This window comes from Aedes aegypti, chromosome 3, assembly GCF_002204515.2.
Source record: "Aedes aegypti strain LVP_AGWG chromosome 3, AaegL5.0 Primary Assembly, whole genome shotgun sequence".
NCBI lineage: Eukaryota > Metazoa > Arthropoda > Insecta > Diptera > Culicidae > Aedes > Aedes aegypti.
In genome coordinates, this window is record NC_035109.1 from 250,929,317 (window position 1) to 250,957,147 (window position 27,831).

The 27,831-nt window shown below is 34.7% G+C and overlaps 1 protein-coding gene across 2 annotated transcripts; it reads right to left on the reverse strand.

The window, feature by feature from the left end:
- Positions 1 to 69: 69 nt before the first annotated feature.
- LOC110679052 lies at positions 70 to 16,498 on the reverse strand. Of its 2 annotated transcripts, XR_002502168.1 has the most exons (5): positions 16,123 to 16,498; positions 15,986 to 16,053; positions 6,913 to 7,013; positions 6,641 to 6,840; positions 70 to 159 (listed from the first exon to the last, which is right to left on the reverse strand). XR_002502168.1 is itself a non-coding variant. In XM_021852980.1 (4 exons), exon 1 carries the CDS (start codon positions 9,150 to 9,152, stop codon positions 7,872 to 7,874), a length of 1,281 nt encoding a protein of 426 aa, XP_021708672.1. In that variant the 5' UTR covers positions 9,153 to 10,287; the 3' UTR covers positions 70 to 159; positions 6,641 to 6,840; positions 6,913 to 7,013; position 7,871. The 2 variants fall into 2 exon arrangements, 1 of the variants encoding a protein (XP_021708672.1); XM_021852980.1 differs by lacking the exons at positions 15,986 to 16,053; positions 16,123 to 16,498 and adding an exon at positions 7,871 to 10,287.
- Between the last annotated feature and the right edge of the window lie 11,333 nt (positions 16,499 to 27,831).

Sequence of the window (27,831 nt, forward strand, 5' to 3'; positions counted from 1 at the left end):
CCTTTTGTCTTTTGACCTTTTGTCCTTTCGACCTTTTGTCTTTCGACCTTTTGTCCATAAACCGCCAAACACAGCGTCACATTCCGCTAGTTCTATCGAGGCTATCGAGGATAACGTAGAATCCATAACACTCGATGAACGGGACGGCTCTTGGAAAGTCTGAAAGTAATGCATAGAAAGTAAGATATATTAACCTCTCTACTAGCAGCATCGTTCTTTCACCAAAGAAAAAAAAAATCGATATTTTTCTATAGTTTTGCACCATTTTTCCACAAGTTCTAAAAAACCCCTTTTTTAGAATATGCGTCTATTCTCAATGAGTCATATAGATTCGAAGATATTCCGATATTCATAAGGGGACCGACGCGTAAGCAAAACCCACGTAAATATCTCTATAGATTTTTTATTACGTTCGGTTATTCGCTGTTCGAAACAATACTTAGAATAGAGTAGTTTGTGAAACAATGAAACAAATTGGTGCAACATTTCTAGAGTAATGAGCTTCAATGTTTTTGTACCCCTCCGGACGTAAAAAGGTCTTGAAAACTTCAAAAATTATTATTTTGTAATTTTTATTGGAGACTACTCAATCGATTTGTATGACTTTTTTCTCAGAGATGCTCCTTATTACAGCGGGGATTTGCTGGTTGGAATACGACAGGCTTCTTTGCCTGAAACCAATCATAATTCACACTATCAGAACTTCGCAGCGAATTATATGAATGGCCTTCCACCGATTGATTTATGGTTTTGATTGAACTATACCAACAAATATTATTCAAACGTTATGTTAGTCCTTAACGCGATTAATTTTATGAACAAATCCAGAAATTCGTTTTCTAAATTCTTTACAATCATATTAAGCTTTTTTTTTCTAAGCATTCCTTCGTGTATTGTTTTGGGAATTTTCAATGTCAATAAATACAAAGAATTTTCCAAAGTTTTGCACGATGAGTTTTATTTCAAAGCTCTCCAAGGAGCTTCCTATAGGTATTTTCTTAAAATGAGTTATTCTAAGAATTTCTAGAAATTGATCTCAGCAGGGCTGGTAGAACCCCTTTTTAGTTACTTGGGTTGAATTCATTTATTTATTATTTTGCACAAAATATTATTCCAAATTTATCTTCACATTTTCATGAATATAGATGGATGTCCATTCTTTTCAACCATGTGTAGATTTTTCTTTGCTTGAAGAATTCAAACAAATTCCTTGTCATGCTTATTCCCGTTATGCCCATTTATTATTTAAACGTAAATTTTTTGGGGGCTAGACAATGATCAGATTTTTTCACCGATTTGATCAAAAATTATACACCTGATATATTTATGGTATGCTCAGATAGCCTGAGATGTCTTCAAGCTTTGAATTGCCTGAATTAAGTTTTAATATCGAAACCCGTCATAGGAGTTGTTAGTAAATTTGTTTGGGTACCAGCACATTTATGGTAATGAACAAGCTGATTTATTGGCAAAATTGAATGATTTTCGTGGACCGATATATAAACGTGGTATTAACTATTATGAATATTTTATATATTTTATTTTTTAATTTTTTTTATTTTGAATTATGACCTTAGATTCAAATATTTGTGAATGTCATAAATCACATGAATAGATAGATCATATTGTCTTTTAACGTTCTCGTTTTAATGCACCTACAGATAAATTTATAGATAGCATTTCATTCCCTTTCATAAACATGTAATATAAATATTTGAATGAAATTTCTTATCGTTTATAATATTGCTAGTTTATTTTTTTTATTATTATTTTGACGTTAACTACGTCTTACGGCAATATACTGGGTGTCAATTGAAAATCTAAAATTTTGCGACCGTCACGAAATTTTGAAAGATTTTGAACGCTAATAACTCAGTCATTTATCTATAGATTTTAAAAATTTTTCCTTTCATCCCATCTAATTGATTGGCTTCCTGGATACGTGCTGCTTTTGTACATTCATAATGACGGAACTTGGAAGATTTCGGTCCGTTATGGATCCATACAGGGAGAGCCTTTATTTAATGAATATTATATTATAACGATATTTGAAAAGATAAAGAGGTTTTGTGCCTTTTTGTGAAAAATTTAATTAAGAAATAACGCAAAGTAGCAAATTATTGGGTTAGAAGTTCCATACCACTTATTCAAACAACAGATTTTTTATAATTAATCTTCAAGCTGTTTAGTGGAATAAATAAATGAAATATAATTTAGTATCATTCTATTTAATTCCACTACAGTTTGTATCCTTTCGCGTACTTCGACCTCAACTGTACCGCCGTCTTCAGTGTCGTGTACAGTTGAGTCAGACGCATATCTGTCAAGGGATACAAACTCTAGTGGCTTGATTTTTATTGTTCACAAATATATCTAAGACAATAATTTTTTTAACGACAAATCGCGATAACAGGGTGGAAAACGGTCATGATAAAAATACGAAACAATTTGATCGAAGTGATGCATCATCAGTGAAAGTAAGTGGAAAATCTATTTACAAGGCATCAACTTGTATGGGGAGTAGAGGCACAATACACGGGGCGAAATGGACACCCGCTTATTCTCATTCGCTTATTCTCTGAAAACATTCATGTTTAATAAAAAAATACAATGTATGGAATGTGTATTGCACATGAACTGTTTGACGGCATGAAAATATTGTCGCACCGCCACCTAACCGGATCGCGCCAGTGAGACTCGCGACGCGCCTCAACTCGCCGCATTTTTAAATCAGTTTTTTAGTGTGGCGCTGCATTCTTATGATTTTTATGAACACAGCGCACTATTCACATATTAGCTGCGACGCACGGTGCCCGAGAAAACAAGAATTATAAATAAATGTTGGTCTTGGTTACTACCGGATACATAATAATATTTTTGTTTATTAAACATGTCCTTAGAAATTTGACTATAACTTTTTCTCAGCTTGATATTTTTATATAAGCAAGGAGACGGAAGAATATATTTTTTCGGCAAATTAAGAAGCACAGAGAAGTTTTCTTTTCTTGCTCGTGTGATTGAGGAAGATCCCTTTTAAATATCAGAACGAGTGGCACACATTAATAATTGAGAAAAAACGAGTAGGGAAGAGTTCATTCTATTACAAACAAAAATTAGAAAATATTTTTTGATATTGTGCTCTACAAGAAAACCACGAAATGCGATTATCTGAATATACCCAACTCTTTTTTTGCACGGATTTTTTTACACGGCCGTGCAAAAAAAGTTTCCATGCATTTTTTTCCGCCTTATTTTTACATGAAACGTCGAGAAATGGTGTTACTTTTTGTACACGGTTTTTGAAATTCCTCCGTGCAAAAATAGAATCGGGTGTATGTTGACATACCTTCGGAGCACCAAATGTTTCAGATTTAGCTAATTTGCAACATTCGCGTTCTTGAAGAACAACCAGAATCCAAGCTTACTTGAATTTTTATATTTTTTTGTATGGTATTCAGTTGGAGCTGCCTGACAGCTTAACTTGTCAAGGCTGAACCCTCGGTCTGGCTTTTGCCAAGTTTCCCCTCTACCAGAACCAATACACAGACGGACAAGGCTATGGTGCCCACATGACCACTGTTTTTTATTAGTATTGTGACGTGATAGTTTTTGAAAAATACCCATATTCCCTTGCTTCTGAGAAAAGGAAGCATTGTGGAAATCAGCAGCTCCATCAGAATTTGTTTGAAATAGTGTAGTAGTGTCATTACTAATACTAGGATGCCGGTGCCATTAGTGGACTACCTAAGCTTTGAAAAATCAACGAAATAACGAAAAGCCTTAACATAGATCTTTTGGTGTCAACAGAAAGATTTCAACTTCTACTATATGGGAAAAATATAAAAAGAGTGAAAAAACTAATTTTTAACATAAATTTCTTTGAGCCACTATTGGTACACGTGTTCTAGTAGTTGCGCTAGTGCTACAGTAGTAGACGTTCGGTAATGATACAAGGAATTTTAAACAAAATGGTAAATTTTTACATAGCTTTATCATTTTTCCCTCGGAACAGCAACTAATATCTTTTGAATGAAGTATAAAGATCATCTCTGGGACTTTTCTTCATGTTTATACATCCATTTTAAAAACTGCTTCCATCCGTTGATCCACTACTGGAACACGACGGCACGACGGCACCTATTGGTGCAAGGGAGCTAATTTTTTGCGTAACTTAATTATTTATATGACTGTTGGATAGAATAAAAAGCTGAAATTTGGCAAATCAACTGAATTAGAGGCGATCTATCCACCAAAAATAACACATGTCGTTTTTATCGAAAAATGTACGTTTCTCGCATAACTTCTGATCTCGCCCTAAAAGCCATTGGTAACCATGTGCTGGTTGTTTCTGAGCATTTGAATGTATTTTCATGTTATTGACCAACACTATAGGGAAGAAAAGATCATTATCTACCTGCCCGTGATGTTGGTTTGGATGCATATTTTTTCATTTGCTCAGAAACAACGAGCTACATACGTGGTTACCAATGGCTTTTAGGGCGTTATCTCAGAGTATGCGAGGTTTTATTCCATAGTCCAACCTACTGGTACATTACAACCATTGGTACCGGCACCCTATCTAGTCAAAATGGTTTTGAATAATTTGTCATTTAAGTGCTATTCTGATTACTCCTGTCTTATACGTAAGATTGAAGGCTTAAATGTCATTTGTTGTGAAGTCCTAACAAAATTAGGCTGTTTAGTAGTAGTTCTAGTTAATTTCATTTTTCATTGTTAAAAGTATTTATTGGTCATTACGTTCATATATCCTTAAAGAAATAAATCACTTTCCTTGTTTGTTCAACAATTTCTCGAACCTAGCAAGTGAACCCTAATGATCGATCTCAGCGTCTAACTTTCCATAGTAATTTTAATAGTGAATATTTAAGAGTAAAGTTACCTTAGGCTTCTATAACAGTCTCCTACAAGATTCACTTTTCGGTGGCAAATGCAATGCTTCACAACGCCTTGAAAATTTGGCGAAAATGAAGCTGGAATTAGATTATTTATACCGTTGTTACAAAAGAGGTATTTCTTTTTATGGCAATGTAAAAACCATATTAAAATAAGATTGTCGCTACTTATTTGTACTCAGTGAATCTACTAGTCATTTTCCTCAGAGTAATATTCCCTACGTCGAATTTGACAACGATGTGTCTAGCTAGCTAATAGTAAGAGTGGCTACGGATCATTCTGGTTAGCAAAAGGCAAACTGGTCATCACCAATAGTATTAATGTCCACTTCGAATAGATTAATTATTTGAAATGGGCATCAATTCTATCAATGACGCAGAATGTCCGTTGGATCACATCCGAGATATTAGTGCGTCTATGCCATATGAATTATGACGCGGCTTTAAGCAAAAAAATGCCAAAATGTGATACCACCACTACAGGTTACGCCTTTGGTTTCCGTCATATGGGCTAATGGATTATGTCCTCTCATCACGGCAAGGTCGCATAACCAAGGGGAGGGACTTGAATTTTGATATTGCGTTTGAATTGCGCGCTTTATCTGTTAACTTGTTAATAAACAACTGAATGCTCGAAAAGTCATGATATTTTTACTATCAGAAATCTAAACGTGTTTCAAATTTTAATTATAATTTATTGACTTTTAAATAGATAAAGTTAGTTGTTATGTGTCTTTAAAAACGATATTACTGGAGGTAATTAAATGGCATTCACTAGGATTACTTACCTAATACATTCAACTTGGTAGTACAAAATTTTTAAAATAGAAATGTGACAAACTTACTGCTTATGAATATAGTAGTTCAAGCTATTGAACTCATTCAAAATCACTTCAAATTTCCGGGTTGTTCCAGATGCCTAAAAATTTAAAATCTACTGAATAGTACAAGTCTAATTTTGAACCTGATTGCGTAAAAACAAAGTAAAAAGCCACATGAGGATAACAGAAAAAAATCGTACCGAACTGCGTACAACATATAATTTCTGAAAATCATTGTACCGTGCAAGCACCATATTCTGAACGGTTAAGAAAATCCAATTTGAATAACTAAAATTATTAAAGATTTCAACAGCTGGGATATTGGTTTGTCGTGCCGTTGGATTTGTCTAATATCTAACTAAACGTATAGATTAAAATAAAACATTCATCAATTATCAATTATTTAAAAAATCATATGTTAGTCTGACGCATGCATGTTCCTAATTATGGACGCCATATACATCAATGGTCCTAATTATGAACACACATTGTTCCTTATTATGGACACCAAACGAACTTTATGTAGAATATTTGTTGAAAAAACAACTTAACCATGTATTTTAGTTTTGAAATGTTACAATGAATCATGTTTCGGACTGACAGTTTACTATTTTGGATGTAAAAACAATGAATGTTCAACATAACGAACGGACCGTTCAGAATATGGCGCTGTCTATAATATGGTACTGGCACGGTATTACTGTGTGCGTTTGTAGGAGCGCCAAACGCTGTAGGATTTTTTGAAAGGAAGGCGAAGTCAAAGATTGATTTCCTTTCCTAGGTCGGCGCGGCGGTAGCTTTGTGGTACCGCATTTGAACAGGTATTTGAATCTTAACACTAATTCTAGCTTGTGCTAAGTATAGCAGGATTAATCTAAACATCCTTCTATTTTAAAAATGTTTTACCTGAGTTTGCTGAATGTCATGTTTTTTATTCTCGTCAACGCTCGTCGTCGTGTTTTTCTCGCTCCATTCCTCGGAATTTCCCAGCAACATGAAACTCAATCCCTCTGATGACAACAAATCCAGCACTTCATCTTCCACGATCATGGATCCATCTGCTTCCAAAACGATGCTTGTGAGTTCTTTTTCAAAATGTGAACGACCTGTGTGGGGAAAGACGATTATCAATACCTTTGATAAAAGAATATTGTTATAAAATATATACCAGTATATACCTTTTTCTAAAACATTTGCAACAGTGGGGCAACATTTAACAAACGATTTCCTTCTTTGGGAATCACATATACGTATAAGTCGGGACATCGTAGAACACATGCTGAAAACAAAATAATGATTGAATACATTGTTAGAACAAAGTAACGTATAAGGCAATGTGGGGCAGTTTGGCTACCTTAAATTAAAATCGATAAAAGTGCTAATAATATTATGGAATCTTAGGATTTTTATATGATTCCAATACACTAGATTCGCACGATTTCCGTTGTCTTATAAAGTTTACGAATGAATGGATGATTTTTCAAGATTTGTAATTTTTCAAGTCGATTTTTCACCGATGGGGTAATACAGTCTATTTTAGATTATAAAACTATCTCATATAATCTAAAAATTTAATTATTTTTTCACTACACTTGGAAGTTATTAGTATTAATAAACACTTCCTGCAAATAGATTAAATTGTGAAGTCAAACATCATCATTCTAAAATCATCCGACACGAATGCCCTGATGAAGGTAAAGTGTCATTAATACATAATAATAATAATAAATTCTAAAATCATCAAATTTGAAAAGCCATTCGGGGCAATATGGGTTGATTTTTTTTCCAATATATTTTTTTTCTTTGTATTTAAGTTTAGAACACTAACCTTTTTTTAAAACACAGACAAATTAACTTCACACTTTCGTGCTCTCTAAAACTACCGTTGACACAACAAATTCGAATATACGATAGAAACCACATACAAACTTAGGGGCTTATTTAACAAAACGAGCAGATTCATGTGACTTGTTTGTATAGGTAGTCACTGTCAATCAAAGAACTTAAATATGCATATTTCAGATGTCAATCATATGTAACGGAAAAAATATGTAACGGAAAGAAATGAATGCCAGTTGAAGCATAGTATCGGTATTTATTATAATTTTCTCTAGTAATCAATGAGCACTAACTTACCTTATTTTCTAGGAATTGCATGACTATTGAACAGATAAGTATTTTCTTGACATCTGTATAACTTCAGCGGAGTGATATCGGGAAGGTCTTTCAAATTAACGCAGTTTACATCTTCGGTACTATGATCCTGAACAACTGGGATTCCCATCTCCGTGAAGTATGATGCACTTATTTTATCTCCATAAACAAAAATGTCGTCGGTAGTATCGTTTAAAATGATACCATGTATCATAATTATGTAGAATAAATCCTCGAACTCATCATGCTCCATGAATAAACAGTATCCAACTTTGATTGTCGTACCCAAGCAAATACCAGAATCTGTGTACTTGAAGTTTTCTCCATAACAATTAAACAGTTCCATAAGTTGCTTTTCATTTTTATTCAAATCTTCGCAGGTACGCATGGTTCCTTCGTAGATGATTTTTTCGTTGAATCTCTGCTTATCCGCACTTAAATAAGCTTGCAAGTACTGATGTCTTTCACTACAAAGCTTCAAGACATTTTTATAATTTCCTGCATGCCGCAATGCTGTTTTGAAGTATGAATGCTTCCGCTCACCGCTCAAAGTACTAAATTGCATAAGTGGGCCATAGTGGAGGATAAGATGATGGTAATGTGAAAGGTAGTGATGTTTTGGTCGCAAAGGAGACATAAAAAGCGATGATCTGATTTCTAAATAGTGACTAATTTCAAGTTTGAGCATTGCAACTTGTCTTGAAGAAATCAAAGGAGCAGTCACAATATCAGTGATGTTTTTCAACATTATGATGAGCTTGAATGCAGGATCCTCGTGCAGACGTGTTAGTTTGAGCAGCAATAATGGTATTATTTGGATCATATGCCAAACATCTATTGCTTTGCTGGTGACACATTTCTTGTTCAAATTGAGGCTAATCTTAGAGTTCAGCTCAAACTTCTTTAAGAGGTAATTTAGTCTGCTTTGTAGATATTTCTCTCCAACGAGCTTATTTCTGATGAACCGTCGAAACACTAGCATGATGTCATAATTGAAACAACCAAGAAATAAGTCATGGGCTAAACAAGGTGGCATCCCAAGTTCAAATAGTTGGAAATATTGAAGATCATTAAAAATAGTGGAAGTCTTAACGCCTCTAGTCGGTTTCCCGCTGTTTAAGCAGCCTAATAGATCCTGTTCATAGGTATCTTGATGCCTCATTTCACAGTCTTGTAAGGGAGTGCGCCGAAAGTCGCTCAAGGTCGTGTAGCAGTACCGTGAAAAATATTGGTGCGTTGAGAAATTTTCGACTAAGCCAGCCATTTGATGTGTACCTAAGAAAAATACATTGTATCATTTCGCATTTGATGACTGAATATTATTGTTACCTAGGTTATCACCAAGCAGTGCAAATATTGTACCATGTACTATTACATCACATTTATCAATAATTACTCGTAGTCCTTTCGTTTCCAATACTTTCATGTCGTCGATAAGTACCTTGAAGATAGAATCCACTCCATACTTTTTCAAGTCTTTTTCAAAACACAATAGGGCTAAAAAATTGTTGTCTGCCTTTGCCCTCAGAGCTGGATGCATGTTTCCAATGGTAAAATATACTCCAACCATTTTATGACGCATCTTTGCATCACCTAATGGATTTACAGTTCCAAATCCATCTTGATATAAGAATATGTGTACACTGTTAGCTTCTCGGCATAATCCAGTTGTTGAAAATCGAAGACCATCTGTATAGTTTGTCATGAAACCGTTGTTGGACGTTAAAGTTGATGGCGTCAATCTTAATCCTCCGTTAAACAATGATTCCAATGTTTTTAAAATAGGTACATAGTAAATGTAACGGCCACTGTTGGGTGAAATTTCTATTTCTACTGGTTGTACATAGCAAAAATTCTCTTTAAAATATTTTTGGCGCATATGTTCGGAGCGAAACATTCCATTATCTGGATTGAATAAAATGGTACTAACAGTTTCTGATCCAAAGTCCTGTAAAATTTCATTACTTTCATATTCCGATAACTGGAATTTTTGCGAAATTACAGAAATTTTGTGACGATTCCAATCTTCTTGGGATGATGTAAGCTCTACCATAGCGTCAACAATTTGTTGGACCGCAGCGCTCGTGACGTGGTGTTTACACAGTAATTTTAAAAACATAACTCCAAAAGATTTCGCTGCATTTGAAATGTGCTCGTTTTCGACTAATGTTGTATTCGATTCATTTGTGCTCTTGGATTCTGATAAATTGGTTGTACTGCACGATTCAACCCTGCCTACCGATTCGTTGAAATGTTTGATGGTTTGATGATAGTATATATTGTGTATTTTCAACGCGTTACCAGTTTTAAACGGTTTTATCCTGCATTTTAGGGGGCAATACACTGGAACACCTTCTGCCAAATGATCTTTGAGATGTTTAGTAATAACATCAAAACTTTCGTGCGAAAACATACATTGAGGAGCAGTACATTTGTACTCAAAACTACTTGTGCTTGGTGCATGCAAGTGCGAACGTCTCAAGTGTGATATGAAAGTAGGATATTTTTTTAACGTAATATTACAGCCCTGCAGACCGCACACAAAAGTAGAGTTGAATCTGTGGATGCGCATGTGTCTTTGATAAACTCCTACATTGCTAAATTTTGACCAACAAAATTTACAAGCGATATCCATCGTGTCTGAAAAAAACACAAAAAAAAATGTAGATATAGGTGTGTGTATATATATATATATATATATATATATATATATATATATATATAACAAAATCAATATAAGCTAATCATTATATATTAACTGAACTTTTCGGATCAAGCTATGCTTTGCCTAAATAAACATGTCTTCTGCTTCTTCTTAGCATTACCGTCCTCACTGGGACAAAGCCTGCTTCTCAGCTTAGTGTTCATATGAGTATTTCCACAGTTATTAACTGAGAGGTTTCATTGCCAAAGTTGCCATTTTTGCATTCGTATATCGTGTGGCAAGCACGACGACACGTCATGCCCAGGGAAGTCGAAGAAATTTCTATTACGAAAATGCTTCCAAAACTCAACTAATAATATTCCCAAATAAACCAAAAGCTATTCATTTGAAAATTTCAAGTAGACATGTTGTCACAATGAGTGGGGTTCCAAAAAATTGGGCAGAGGAAATTAAGTATCTACGCTCATGCTAGATAAAAAAATAACTTTTAAAAATCACATTGAAGGCATTCAAACCAAATGTAACAAATATTTTAAAATCCACTTATTAACACAAAATCACAACTTTGTATTAAGGACAAGCTTTTAATCTTCAAACAAATTTCCAGGCCAGCCATGTTGTATGCTGTACCAATATGGACTAGCTGTTGTAATACCAGAAAGAAAGTTCTGCAGTTTCTGTTGAAACATTGGAACAAATGTCAAATGCAATAATTAAGAATTTTAGACGAAAATCGATGCAATCTTCTATTGCCACGATTAATGGGTTATAAATTTCTATATTAAGGTTAACTTAGTTCGGAAAACGTTTTTGTTTTCTCTCTTATAAGCACAGTTGATTTCACCAATCAACTCACCCGTAAAAATTCTGAACTACTACGGCGAATTAAATGTAATATGTTGTTAACAAAATGTTAATAAATACTTACTTTAGTTTTACTAAATTAGGATGATTGTGTTGCTTAACACAGAACACCTAGATATAAGAAATGAACGTAATGTTTGTTATGATACTAATAACAAATTAAAACAAAAACGACAGGGGACCAAAAAGAGATCATAACGCTATTGGAAGTTGTAATTTAATGTTCAGTTTCCGAGACCTTTTTTTCTATCTTTATTACGAGATTTTTAGCCCTGGGCTAGTTTATCTCCAGCCCAACGGCCCCACTTTCCTTCCGAAAGAAGCCGTCTGTTCCCGAAGTGATTTGTCGATATAGAGTTGCGAACCACTGTTCGATATCTTTTAGCGAATTACAACTCCAATTAGTTTGTTTGCAATGTAGCTTTAGCTGTTATTTTATTTTGCTGTTAGTTTTAGGATAATTAGTTAAGTGTAATGTAATGGCGGCGAAATAATGCATTTTACTACTTACGATACACATGGACCATTTATACAATTAGCTTTGCGAAAACCACTTAAATAATAGAACTTATATAGTAATCGTGTAATCAATCATTTTGCGATATATTATTATCCCATGAAGTAATCATTAGCTGTTAGTAAAGGGAAATTGTTAAAAATATTGAAAAATATTAGAGCCCTAAATGGAAAAAAGTGCAAATATGTACCAATAAATTATTTACGATTCCTTCTTACAAACCCCTTGGAAAAAAATTTAGCCGTGGAAATCTTGCGACAAAAAAGTATGAGATGTGTTAAGTTCCGATAAAAACTCGAATATATGTTTTTCAGTGTACATTAACCGAATCTAAAGTACGGATTTTTATTTCATTTTATTTTTATAGCTGATAGCTTTTTGGATGAGCTTTGTATAAACATCTGTATTGAAATATTACGATTATGCAGAATTCTACTGTGTTTACTATGAAATGAATGAATGATGTACAAGAAAACCCTATCAGAAGAAATCATGCTTTTTGGGTATTACAATTATTGGACTGCTCGTAACACTGTGTTTTTTTTAATTTCAATATTTGTTCCAGGAATTTCATTAGAAACTAAAACAGCTATTTGCCCAAAGAATACATTTACTGATTCTTTAAAGTTCTTTCAAGTCCAATCAAAAATTCAACCTAGATTTACTTATGAAACTTTCTTTAGAATTTAATTATTTATCACAAATTTTTAATATATTATGATTTCTTCAGAATGTCCAGCAGGTCTCTTTATGACATTTTTCATGGACGTCCTAAAAGATTTCATCCAATCTCTAAAACAATCCGGAAATTATCACTAAAACAAATATAATATATACCTAGTAAGTTCTAGTAAAATGTATGTTGATATGATAAACTCTTGCGAGGATCTTAGAAAAACTACCTAATTTCAAAGTAAGACTGGGAGATGTTCATAGATGGATGAAATCATGAATATATTTTTGTGGAGGCATTCCTTGAAAAACATTAAACTGAATCCATGAAAAAATTTGTGTAGAAATGAACTGAATAGTAGTTATTGCTGATGTGAAACATCAAATATTTTTTTTTAAGAATTACTTGAAAAATTACTCCAGAAATGATTGGAAGTCAAATCTGTTAAATGTTTTCAACTAATATCTCAAACATATAACTAAAACATCTTTAAAATATTTAATTCTTGTACTTCGCTTCATGAATAACCTTTGGTGAGAAATATAGAGATCGTTCAGATACTGGTAAACAGCTAGGTATAATTCTCTGCAATATTTTTGTTTCGTGTTATTGACAACTTTCTTCTGTTTTTTTTTTTCTACGGATGTTCTATTAGATTCTCAGTAAATTTCTGACAGATTTTTAAAGAGAAATTTTGAAAAATCTAGCAGGTTCTTACAAGATTCTAACAAAATCTCTTAAAGGATCCTAGCGTATATTCATTAACAAGACACTTTGCGGATTTCTTGTTAAGCATTTTATGAGGTCCTTGTTGGATCTTTTAACAAAATTTCGGTAGGTCTTCGGAGAAATCGTAGCATAATTTTCGACGTACTGCTTGAGATATGCTTGGCAAATCTTTGAAAAGACTATTAGAGGATTCCCAATAAGAGTTTCCTTGGCAATGGATCATTGAAGGTAACTCCTTTCGGCATTCACCGCATGAAAACGACGAATTCCTAATTTGACCCTCTCTAAATAATTAAAGTCCTTGTGAGATCTCTGATGAGAAATTGTGTGTTTGGATTTCTTTGAAGATTCGTAGAATATTCTTCTCTTTTAACCTGCATGGGCTTTTAGTGAGATTCTTCAATTATTCTTGGTGAGATATTTGATGTATGTTTTTGAAGGACCTTTACTGCTGTGAATCGCAAGTCAGTCCCATCTGCATTTTCGCCAAAATTGAATTGATATGAGTTTTCAACATATCTTCCAATGTCCTTTCAGCTGCATTAAAGATACAAAATAATTCGTTGGGAAAAAATAAGAAATAACAGCAAGTAAAATTTTTCCATAATGAAAAGTAACCGCATATCAGTCCCACTACAGATTGCCGCATCGTGTAACACAAAAAAGAACCGTGTTTTGATCATCTTCATATTTTTCTCGGGAAGATATGGTAGTGGAAAGCAAACTATGAAAGTTTCATTCAACATGTACAAGTCTTCTGGATTTTTTTAAATATTTGTATGGAAAACGAGTTTGTAAACGTTTATGTCGATTTTCTCAATGCCCACTTTTTACAGATAGGACTGATTTGCGATTCACGGCAGTTTAAGTATTCATTGAAAAAGTATTGACTTATTTTTGATAGAACTTCTGATTAATTAATGATGGATTCGTGGCGAAATGCTTTTTTATCAGATACTTGGTGAAATTATTGACGCATACACCAAAATTATCGTTTCTTTTAAAAACCGTTTGTCAAACTCAAGTAGTTCTCCGAAAACCAGCCAATTGTCATGCTTGACGCATTATTTCAGAAACATTCTAAAGACAAATTACGATTGGCTATGTATTTTTTTTTGGCTTGATGAAAAAAAAACAGTCTTAATTGAGTTATACGAAAATATTAATCTTCTATAATATTACAAAAATTCAGTCGATAATACATAGAATCACCAGATTTATACTGAAATAACTTGTTTTAATATTGCAATTAAATTTTGATAATTTTTTCCCTAGCCTCAGCTAACATGCCTTGATTTTCCCATTGTTTCTGACATTCCCTACTTTCCAGGTTTTACCAGAGTAATCCATGTGAAAATCTTGATTAGATATTTCGAATCAGATTTCACTGCAAGAAGGGAAATAGTTACTTTAGAGACCATTTTGGTTAAAAAAGACTAGAGAGTCCTTTAATCAGAAATAGTGTGCCGGTACCAGTGGTTTTGAATGTATCAGTGGATTGAAATATTGAACAAACTTATACCATCAGTGCACCAGTATCCGCTCATGTTCCAGTAGCCCGCTCACGAGTTTCAAAAGTAAGGTAATTTGAGTAAATACGCAAGAGATTGTCCACAGTATAATTCAATTTGTCGATTTGAATCGTCTAGTGGCTATAGTTTTCATATTTATTTTGTTTAAACTTATCTTTTTTCGGTGTGAGCGGGCTACTGGTACATGAGCGGATACTGGTGCACTGATGGTATTTAACTTATAAAACGACATGTGCTATTTTATGTCGGAAAGATCGCCTCTAGTTTAGTCGATTTGTCAAATTTTAGTGATGGAATCAGTATTCTAAAAAATGTATAGAGGCCCGAGAGGGAAAAACATATGTGAATATCAACTATTTTGTTTGAAATTCATTGTATCAACCTCGAACGGTTATTACTGGATCATCGGCACCCTATAGACTTCTTAGAGACTTGCATTAAAATAGGAACCAAGTCTCTAAAATGAGATCTACTATCGGTCCTAAGATTCTGTAGTCCTCATTCACAAATTGTATAATGCATTACATTGCATTTGTACCTATAGTGATACTGTATGCCCTGGAAATTCGAGAAAACTTCCAATCCGGAAAGGTTCTCGACTAGTGGGATTCGAACCCACAACCTCTTGCTTGGTTATGCTGAGGCTGTCTCTCCGAGCGTCGGAATTTCAGGGTTCGATCCTTCATCCAGTCGACATTAAACGCAACCGGCGCCGAACGGTACTCTTTAGTCAGAAGAAAAATAATTAAACGTAGGAAGCCGGATCCTATTCTTTACACTTTTAATTCACTACGGCAATGGGGTTTTTGGAAACTTTGGCCACCATATGTGTCGTATTGAAGTGCTCCTTATCGCAAAGTTTCAGGCCATTCGGCCGAGAAAAAAACCCATACCAAAGTGGATCATGGAAGTGCCTTGGTAGCTCTGCACCTTACTGGGAGTAGGATGTTATTCCCCAAGCGCATCCCTTAATCAGGATTAGGGAACCCGTCATCACCAGCCAAATCTCGCAGACTGCACTACTTGCAAAAGATTCCGGTTTCCTTCCCGTCTTTAACACTCTCTGGATGGGCTATGTAAGCAGAAAAAAGAAAATTTTACGTTGGTTAAAACTTACCTTAAAATTCCCTATCGCGACGATCACCATTAATTATAGGTATTATTTAGGCTGCTACGCTAGTGGCTCTGTTGAAAAAAGACAAAGTATGGTTAAAACTTGTTAAAATTCAATATTTTTTCATTAATTTTGCTTACCAAACGAACTTTGAATCGTCCACGGCTGTGGCGCTCTCAATTATAAAATGGTGGAACGATCAAAACAAAGTCCTGCAGTGTTGCCGATATCGAATATCGCAAACATTTAGGGGGTGATATAACAGTCAAGATGTGTAATACTACACATGCATATCAGAACGATTTGGTTGCAGCTGTATCTGTGTAATATTTTTGTATTGTATATGTAAATATTACACAAGTGCAACGTATTTCTGAATGATGGTGTCGTTTTGATGTAATTGGAATGCAACGTGATATTACATCAAAATGGATGTTAATTTGTGTCTGAAATTCGCGAATACATACATTTTCCATTACATCGTCAGCATTACATCGGGCCATATTACATTATTTTTTGCTGTGTGGGGAAGGGGGAGGAATTGAGAGAGGTTTGCTTTTGTGGTTAGCAGACTGCCTATGTATCAGGCGTAAGTAAAGGCATGCGCGTGGAAGAATGGAAGCGTTAGGGAAACGGTTTCACGTCCGACTCTGGTTCTAGCGTTTGCTATGAACGAATAGTTTGAGTGTGATAGATTAAGAATGGAAGATAGAAGCACGTGAGAGATATACAACTACAAAGTACGAGGAAAGGAACGGGCCTGGGATTGAACCCATGACCTTCTCCTTATGGAGCAGAAGCGGCAGCCATTAGACCACCAACCCCATCATTGGAATTGACAATACCAAGGGTTTATGGAAAAACTTTCGATAGTTTCGTACGAATAATATTGACATCGTTCTGTTTTGTTTTTTGTGGAAAAATACAGGTATACATATTCTTCAAACTGATATGTGATAATTTTGCATTATAAAAATATGGTGTTTCCTTGAATATCTTGTGTATTTTTAATTTGTTTTATTTTTTTTTTTATTTTTTAGGGTTACAGACGTAAAATATGTATATTTTGCACCAGGATACCGTAATCCGGGGTATCATTGATCAGCGGGGTAACATTGATCGGAATGACTCACCTCATCAAAAGTTCGTATTATCATTTATTGATGAAACATTTTCAAATCATGAATGGTGCTTCTCTTTCTTATATTCATAAGCTAATAAAAGTCAATATTTTTGTGAAAATTGCGTTTACCTTCTGCGTGAATTTGTCAACTTTTCGAAATAATTATTTTAATTGTTAAGGATGACACTACCGAAGATTAATGTCTCACATAAGTTCTGCAAACGATATAAGCAAGCAAAATGTGGTTCTTACTAAAAATTACATCGCCGAAAACGATTCCGTTGTCAAAACTCTTATAAGTATGCTCAATTAGGCAACATTACTGAATTACTGTTAGGAATGTAAAATTCCCTTAGGAAATTGCCTACCTTTGGGCGTATTCCGTGGTTCAAGGTGTTTATAATTTTAAAATAACTCAAAAAGTAAATGACTTGTAAGCGTTTGGTCTTCATATTTGGCTTCAGGGGCCATGATTTAAGTAAGTAACGACATTTTCTTTATTACCGAATGTTGTTTATATAGGTGATCAATGTTACCCCATATCAACTAAATCAAAAAATCGCCTAAACATTTTTTTTCAACATGCTTAAATCTTTCAATAAACAAAAAAAAGTATATAGTCTGGAGCTATGGTTGGCAGTACTTGTTTTAAAAATATAAATCTGCAACATTTGCATTTTCAAACGAAATATTGAAGAAACATTCAGAAAAATGATCAATGTTACCCCGGATTACGGTACTGATAATTCACAGAAAAATACAGATTTAAATGGGGCAGCTAGGGCTGTGCATTTTGAGGATTTATCGGTATCGGCGATATCATATTGATTCAATATCGGTATCGGCGATATATCGGAGTTGACATTATCGATATCGAACCGAAATCCGATAATTTACAAAAGAGTTAAACCGCCAATTCCAGCTTTTTGTTTGACATCAACTGTTCCCTTATGGAGTCCATGACTGATGTTTAGTCATATGGAGTCCATGTACCGTAAAACGGGGTAACTTTGATAGTTTTTTCGAAGAAAACTTGAATATTTATGCATGCTGTTTCCAATAATTAAAATTTATATATTTAAAACATGTACTGGCATCCTTGCTATCGATTGCAGTCGATAGATTGCCATAAGATTTATTTTGAATGGATATATAATTTTTCATATAATCGAAAGTTGGTTTTCTGTTTTGGGGTAACTTTGATAATGGAGCATAATTCAAACAAAATGGAATGAATAACGGACATTTGTAGGGCATTGCATACCTCTAGGCGTTTAACGTTATATGGAAATTTCTGACATAGATTACAAAAATGGTCCCAGTTTGTGAAAATGCTTTTCGCTAAGAGATTTGAGACCGTATTCAAGTTCCATGATAACTAGGCTGTCAAAGATAAGTGGCCAACTATTTAAAACTACATGAAATAGTGATCGTAGAACAGATTGTTTGTAAGCGTTTCAAAAATGATAAAATTGTGTCAATTTTCAATATTCGTATAAAAAGCCTCAAATGTTCTTGATTCAAATGAAAACCGCATTTACATGAAGTGTCTTACTAATATTTTTTAGTTTTGCATTCGTTTTGCTTAACTGATTAACAGAAGTTATGATATTTCGTTTAGCATGTGGTATGTTACGCACTATCAAAGTTACCCGCATTATCAAAGATACCCCGTTTTACGGTACTGATGTTTACGACTATATACGGAATATTTTATTGAACGCATTTTATAAATGTAAAATAATCAATAAATGGTTTTACAATTATCGGACATGTAATTAGACCGACAATAGTTTTATCGACATCGAATAATATCGCGCAGAGATATATTGGATATCGTATCGATAAAATAGATTCGATATTATCGATATATGCACAGCCCTAGTGGCAGCCCTGGGCGGGGTAACAGGTTTGAAACATACCGTAAATTCGGGAGACATGGATCACCGTACCACACGATTTTATGTTTAATTTTAAAAGTATTAATATCAATGGAACCTGTAGTAAAAGAACTAGTGTTGAAATGTATGTTGTGTTGAGAAATGATTGCTTCTATGAAAATAATGCAAAATTCCAGAATCATGTTTGTGGTATTGATAGACATCCAAAAACTTCTAGTTGAGTAGTGTGTGATCCTTCGACCGTGACGCTTGCTCCTGCGGGGGCGGGTGAAGCGATCATGTTATGCGCGCAGTGCAGTGAAAAAGTGTATAGTATTTGGCGTATAGCTTTAGTGTATAGCTCAGTGTGGCGACGAAAAAAAAGAGCATTACATCCAGGTAAAATCGTTCATTATTATTATTTACTCATCTATTACCATTTGAAACTAAATACGTGCCAGGGTCGAAAATTTAATTTTCGATTCGGGAAGTGTAAAAACATTTCATATATCCATTTGATATCTGGGTGTTTTTATGCGGGGCTTACTGTATATGAAAATGACCTCAGAATGTGTGTGTATTTACTGCCATTCTTGAAATGGGTCGTTGGAATTTCAGTAGAGCTATCACCTTTCATCTCCCGGGCTAAAATTGTCTGCAGATATAAAGATATCGAAGGGTATCAAAAATACATGCATACAATTTTCTTCCATAAAAGCACTGCCGGTCAGTGGGAGATGGATTGTACACACACACACACACACACACACACATCCAAAAACTTCTAGTTCTGAGCAAGGATTCGAATATGGTGCCCACCTGTAAGTTTGTGATGATGCTTAAAATGTACGCTAAAGCAGATAGCAGCATCAAAGTTCGTACCGTAAATTCGGGTGAAATTGATCAGTAGGGTGAAATTGATCACCGCGTCATGCGATTTTAAATCTTACTAATAGTGCAAAAAAGTAAGAGGTTGTTTCCGAGATACGACCGCCAAGTTGACGTTGGATAACGTTAGCTTCTTCTATTTCCTGGCTTGAGACCGTCACAAACTTATGAAAGATGCTAGTTATAAAAATCCAATCAATTTTCATACTATTTGTTGCATGTCAATTCTGACGTATTATGGACATTGTGTGTTATTATTTTGGTGGTTCGGTTACCACTTCAACACCGATAGAATCGGTTGATGGAATAAGAAGCATGAGCATGCTCCCTAACAAAGATTCCGGTTGAACGTTAGGTCCACGCATAATCCACTAAGATTGGTTGCTTTAGTGAGTTTCGAAGCCAGTTTGAGGTTGAGGTACTACTCCATGAACCACTCCTCTTTGCTCAAATCAATGTTAAAGTTGCGTGTACCGTAAAACGGGGTAACTTTGATAATGCGGGTAACTTTGATAGTGCGGGACCCACAAGATATTGAACGAAATAACGAAGTTTCTGTAAATCAGTTAAGCAAAACAAATGCAAAAGTAAAGAGTATTAGTATGACACTTCGCGTCAAAGCTATTTTCATTGGAATCAAGTGCATTTGAGGCTTTTTATACGAATATTAAAAATTGACACAATTTTAGCATTTTCGAAACGCTTACAAACAATCTGTTCTACGATCACTATTTGATGTAGTTTTGAATAGTTGGCCACTTATCTTTGACAGCCAAGTTATCATAGAACTTGAATACGGTCCCAAATCTCTTAGCGAATAGCATTTTCACAAACTGGGACCATTTGTGTAATCTAAGTCAGAAATTTCCATATAACGTTGAACGCCTAGAGGTATGCAATGCCCTACAAATGTTCGTTATTCATTCAATTTTGTTCGATTCATACTCCATTATCAAAGTTACCCCAAAACAGAAAACCAACTTTCGATTATATGAAAAATTATATATCCATTCATAATAAATCTTTAGGAAATCTATCAACTGCAATCGATAGCTAGGATGCCAGTACTTGTTTTAAAAATATAAATTATTATTCTTTGAAACAGCATGCATTAATATTCAAGTTTTCTTCGAAAAAAGTAAGAGGTTGTTTCCGAGATACAACCGCCAAGTTGACGTTGGATAACGTTAGCTTCATCTATTTCCTGGCTCGAGACCGGCACAAACTTATGAGAGATTTCTACTGATAAAAATCCAATCAATTTTCATATTATTTGTTGCATGTCGACCTATTGTGGACATTGTGTGTTAGCACAGAAAATCTGTCGTGTAAGTTTGGTTCGGATAACACTTCAACACCGATAGACCGTTATACTCGAAGAAGTTCCGCACCATGAAGAACTTTTTCTGCTTCGTAGTGGTATCCGGAGAAATGTAGAGACAAATCTGCGATTCCAGAGCTCGGCCGTCATGGTCATGCAGGAAGCGAATGGCCTATCTGATCGGTTTGTTTAGGATTACCAACCTGTGCGCGATCCAAGCCAAGCGTGTCAGCATCATACCGAAGGACATCCAACTGACTCGTCGTATCCGTGGAGAACGCGCTTAAATTGAATTGCCGCACAATTTTAAACAAAACGGGTCATTCGATGTAAAAGAGTTACAACCAGAGACACTTCATCTATAACTATTAATTGATTTATTAATTTATTTATCAATTATAATGTTGGTTGATTAGTTTTCTAGTTAGCTGTTGCTGATTAGTTTTAGCTCTTTGTTTGACAAATTGATACTCTGATCGCTCTAGCATGCATTTGCATGTAGGTAGCGACGATGACAACGGAATTTTTCAAAGTACAGTCACCCCACAATTATGGATAGCACACAGGTATGGATCAGAGTTGGAATAAAACGGGAATATCTCATCAAATACAGGTGCAATTTAGCAGAACACATTTTACCTACGTTAACCATAAATCTGTACAGCATCGTAATATGCTTAAGTATATTTTTTCCGTCCGTATGAAATAAAATGTCAACCGTATTCCCAGAAGCGTTGATTCATATCTTTGGGGCATTGAAACCCATACCACAGTTATGAATCAAAGATAAGACGATTCCGAAAGAAACGCCAAAACGTATGCTTTCACTAACACACCATTCGTTTACTTCGCAGATAAATTGCTGTTATAGTGTTTTGATCCATAATATGAGTCGATTTGATCCATAATAGAATCCTCCTCTCCCACTGATCCACATCTGTGGGGTGGACATCGTTTGGAATTTCTATAGAAATCGACACTTTTTGGTAAATAACCGAGAATTTTGAGCTGTATTCTCGAAAACAACTATTTTCTGCATGGTCAGGAAGGTCATTTTAATTTGTACAGTATCACCATGTGTTTTAATCATATTTTGTTCTGAAAAATGACCCTTAGTTGATCCATAACTGTGGGGTCACTGTAAGTAAAGTTTGTAAGGATGCTTAAAATATATCCCCGAGCCCGATTTCATCTTCTAAACTAATACCAATTAGCTCATACGGTTGAAATAATTAAATGTCTGTTGGATATCAGGTTTTTCCTTAAGAAATTGCCTACATCTAGGCGTTTTTATCACAATTCTTGAAATTAACTATTCATTATTTCTTTACATATTGCATTATTAAGCATTTTGCAAGAATATTCGAATTCAGGGAGCTCATATTCATTATGTAGAGTCGTTTCAAAAAATAACAATAATCGCATTGACAAGTCATCAATTTCACCCCGAAATGGGATTCCCCGATTTTCTATTTAAGGGATGATTTTTAGCACTAAAACCACATTTGTTATAACATTTTGGCACATGAGCCAAAGAGGTTGACCGTCGTACTTGTATTCAGTTGTTTGGCATTTTCAACATGATTGAAAACAGACAAGAAAAACCATGAAAAATGATCAATTTCACCCGAAATTACGGCACATGTAAACTTCAAAACGTCAAAACCTTATAACAGCAAGAAAAATGTGCTTTTCTATGAAAAATAAGACATGCCTCGATATTTACCTATTTTTCAATAGTTCATAGTCATGAAAATCAATAGTTTTCATTATTTGAGTAGATTCGTAGAAATATTTGCAATCGATTGGTGCAAGAATCTTGAAAATTTATGCGGGCGTTAGTAAGTTATTAACAGTCAAAATCTAACCACTTTTCGTGACGCGAGCGATTTTTCGTTTTTCGAAATTGTACCCCAGTATGTTGCCGTAAGACGTTATCCAACGTCAAAAAAATCATATTCCTTATAATTTTAACTCCCATACACCTAATTTGGCCAGGACACTCCTAATTTGGCCACTCTCATGAGAAATCAATGCGATTGGCCAATTTAGGAACCGAAGTTAAATCTCTGGCCGAAACGGAATTTTCAAAGCAAAAAAATGGTTTTAGCTCAGTTTTGATATTTACACACATAATATGGATTGAAAGCTTGCATTTGACATATTTGTAGTATAAATACGGCTTCCAATTTAATTTTTATTGACATTTTCTCTTAAGCTGGCTTAAACCGGTGCTTTTACCCTATTTCGATTCGATCGACAATTTCTTACCAAATCAAAACATCAACAAGGCTGTTGCTGAATAGTTTTAGCTCTTTGTTTGACAAGTTGATACTCTGATCGGTCTAGCATGCATTTACATGTAGATAGCGATGACAACAACGGCATTATTCAAAGTAAGTAAAGTTTGTAAGGATGCTTAAAATATATCCCCGAGCCCAATTTCATCTTCTTAACTCGTACCAATTAGTTCATACGGTTGAAATAATTAAATTTATGTTAGATATCAGGGATTTCCTTAGGAAATTGCCTACATTTAGGCGTTTTCAAAAATGAAATCATTTCTTTAAAAATTGCTTTATTAAGAATTTAGCAAGCATATTCGGATTCAGGGAGCTCATATTCATTATGTAGAGTCGTTTGAAACAGACAAGAAAAATTATGAAAAATGATCAATTTCGAATTACGGTACATGTAATCTTCTCAATACGTCAAAACCTTATAAAGGCAAGAAAAATGTGCTTTTCTATTGAAAATAAGACATGCCTCAATATTTACCAATTTTTCAATAGTTTAGTCATGGAAATCAATAGTTTTCATTATTCGAGTAGATTCGTAGAAAGATTTCCAATCGATTGGTGCAAGAATCTTGAAAATCTATGCGGGCTTTAGTAAGTTATTAACAGTCAAAATCTAACCACTTTTCGTGACGCGAGCGATTTTTCGTTTTTCGAAATTGTACCCCAGTATGTTGCCGTAAGACGTTATCCAACGTCAAAACTATCAAAGTTACCCCGTTTTACGGTACATGTAAACTTCAAAACGTCAAAACCTTATAACAGCAACAAAAATGTGCTTTTCTATGAAAAATAAGACATATCTCGATATTTCCCAATTTTTCAATAGTTTAGTCATGAGAATCAATAGTTTTCATTGTTGGATTAGATTCGTAGAAAGATTTTCAATCCATTGGTGCACAAATCTTGAAAATCTATCCCGGCGTTAGTAAGTGATTAACAGTCAAAATCTAACCACTTTTCGTGACGCGAGCGATTTTTCGTTTTTCGAAATTGTACCCCAGTTTGTTGCCGTAAGACGTTATCCAACGTCAAAATCAATGCAATCTACAGTAAATGAACGTTGTTTGTCTTAGATATTGTCAAAATGTGTGTAGTGAAGGGTTTTGCGTCAAATAATGCTTATTTCTATGAAAATAATGTAAAATTCCAGAATCATGTTTTGTATGATATTGATAGACAACCATAAACTTCTAGTTCTAGTCGAGGATTTGAACATAGTGTCAGCCTGAAAGTTTGTGAGGATGCTTAACATATATCCATAAACCCAATTTTACCATCAAAATTCGTACCAATTTGCTAATTTTGTTGAAATAATTGAATTTCGGCTGCATGTTAGAAAATTCCTTTGGAAATTGCCTACATTTAGGCGTTTTCCGTGGTATTCTTGAAATTTAATTGACGATTATTTTCATGAATATTGTCTTGTTAAGAATTTGGCAGGCATATTCGTATTCAGGAGGCTCAAATTAAGTAAGTAGAGTTTATTCCAAAACTAACAATAATCACATTGAAAAGTGGTCAATTTCACCCCGAAATAGAAACTACCGATTTTTTATTTTAGTGATTATTTTAAGCACTAAAATCACGTTTGTTAGAAAATTTCGGTACATGAGCCAATGAGGTTCATCGTCGTACTTGTTTTCCTGCATTTAGTTGAATGGCATTGATAACATTTCAGAAATCAGACCAGAAAAACCGTGGAAAATGATCAATTTCACCCGAAATTACGGTACCAATTTTCCCATTTTGTTGAAAAAATGAATTTCGGTTAGATATTAGGAAATATAATTTCAAATTGTCTAAATTTAGGCGCTTTCCGCGGTGTACTTGAAATTGCATAATCTGTTATGCATAATAAACAAAACATCCCAGAGTTGACAGTCTGTCAGTAACGCTTTGAAATCCTTCACCGAAATGTTTCATTCAACACTACGACATAAGTTTTAGAGCACTTCAACAGTTTGTTTAAAAGTGCATACTGTAGACGATTTTTAATTTCAGAACAGATTTTGCGTAGTATTCGGGAATTGTCGTTAGCATCCTTCTCTTTAATTCGTAGAATATTCAGAAAACTTTTCACAGAAGAAGAAAAACGACAACAGCAATTATTTGAAATAAGAACATTAGAACAGCTACGTGCTCTACAAAGTATGTTTAGAGCATACATTTAGGCGATTTTGCAGTACAGTCAAATTTCGTTCTTTGCCCTACGTTCAATTTCACTTCGTTTTGGTTGGGCTCCCGTTAAGTGGGCTATAGCCCACCTAAAACGAAGGTAATCGTCACTTTCTGACATGCACCCCTAGTAGCTGCAAATTTCTATAGTCCATTTTACGAGACGTTTCGGATCAGCTGGTCGCTCATTGTATGAATGAAAATTTGACAGGAGGCTTATGCTTATCGTACTAAAGTAACAGCAATATCATTAATGTTGTCGTTTCAAAAAATAGACTATTATAATCGGTTATTTAACAGCTCAAAGCGTAGCCCGAGAAGTGTCAGTGCTGTCTTGGTAGTGTCATTCTAAAAACACACCAAGCCGTTCCCATAGGGGACGTTAGCCACAAGCAGTGGTGGAAAAGTCCGGATCATGAAGCAGCTCACGAGTGTATACAAACGCATAACAAACATCACCGACTCGCGAACTGGCTAGGTGTGAGTAAGTCCACACCCGTCTGCTCGGGAGAACATGTCAAAAGAAGTAGCAACAAGCTCGGTGACTTTTACTCGCGAGTAACTGAGCAAAGTGTGAATTATTATGGTTTTGACAGACAAATTAATTGTATAACCATTAAATCGGCAGTAAACTACTAGTTTGAAGTCGAAAACTCTTGGAAGCTATAAATCTCAGACGGGAAGCAGTTTTTTTTTCCCAAAAGCACAATATAACTCTGAACAGCTCCGAACGCGTTCACGAATCACTTAAGCTTCGGTTACTCGGGAATACGACAGATGCGAGTAAACCAGCGCTCTGACGATCGGGAGCGTTTGGTTTTGTTCTTGTTCCAGTTGAGCAGAACGGTGGTAGGTCATTTGGCATAAAGTCGTTTGGCATAAAGCCGTTTGGCATAAAGTCGTTTGGCATAACGGTCGTTTGGCATAATGGTCGTTTGGCATAATAATCGTTTGGCATAATGAGTCTGAAACCAAGAATTTCTTAAGATGAAATTCGTTTTTACATTTCTCTTGAATCTTTCTGATGACATCAGGCTTGTTGTGGAGTCAATAATTGACAATAATTGATACAAAATGTCACTTTTGTCTACAATTATATGCTCTTGAATAAACTAAAGCGAATTAGGAAAGTTATTGTCAATAATATTTTATAATTTATGCAGAAATTACCCTTCTTTCAAAAATTAATTCTTCTTTTGTGTTCTGTTATTGGAATAATTTTTTGCACTGAAGATTTTGATATAATTTACCCTTCTTTCAAACATTGGATTTTTTTTAAATTTGATTTAACCAAATTATAGGCATAAAAACTGTTGATTTGAAATTGAAACAAATTTCACCTTCTTTTATACATAGGCTGTTCTTTTAAGATTTCTTTAGTTTTTAGATATTTTGTTGTTCCCAACTGACAAAATGGCGGCAATTGATAACATTGTTCTGCTCAAGTTATCAGCGAAAAGAGAAATCGATTACTGCAGTTACTTTGATGGGTTGAGCTATTTTTCCCGTAATGTCGGTTCCCCGAATGTCGTTACCCCGAACGCCAGTATCCCGAATACCAGTTCCCCGAATATCCCGCTCTAACAAAAAGTTCACTTCCCCGAAAAGTTTGTGGCACTCATACTTGTCGTAACTTTAAACATTTCAGGGTTGTGAACGAACTGGTTATCTGATATGCACCCTTCTTTATTAAATTGGTGGTTCTTTCGAGTTTTACCGTCCTCAATATTTTTGTCAACATGTGTGTGCCAAGAATGGCAAAATACCTGCTTCTTTTGATTGCTTATCGTTCTTGCTCGTTCACCTTCCAGCCACTAAAGACTATTATAGCACCTATTTAAACTGCATCACTTTTCGGAGAAACGAGTCATTCTAGGAACTGGTATTCGGGGAACCGACATCCAGAGAAACGACATTTGGGGAAAAGTAGGACAAGAGCTATGATTCTGAACGCCATTTTTGATGTCTTTTCGTTTTATTTGCCGCAATAGTTTTTGGCGTCTTCTATTGATTTAATCATAAATTACAAACATAAACACAAGATCTCCTTTCAAGATATGCAGGAAAAATATTATTTCAATCACAAATTTTCCCTCGTTTCGATAATAGACAGTGATGTACACTTTCAAAATTAAAATTTATATTGAAGCGTTCAAAAGATT

Coding starts and splice junctions, on each gene's coding strand:
- LOC110679052 (XM_021852980.1), bottom strand. CDS start 9,152: ATGGCTGGCTTAGTCGAAAATTTCTCAACGCACCAATATTTTTCACGG.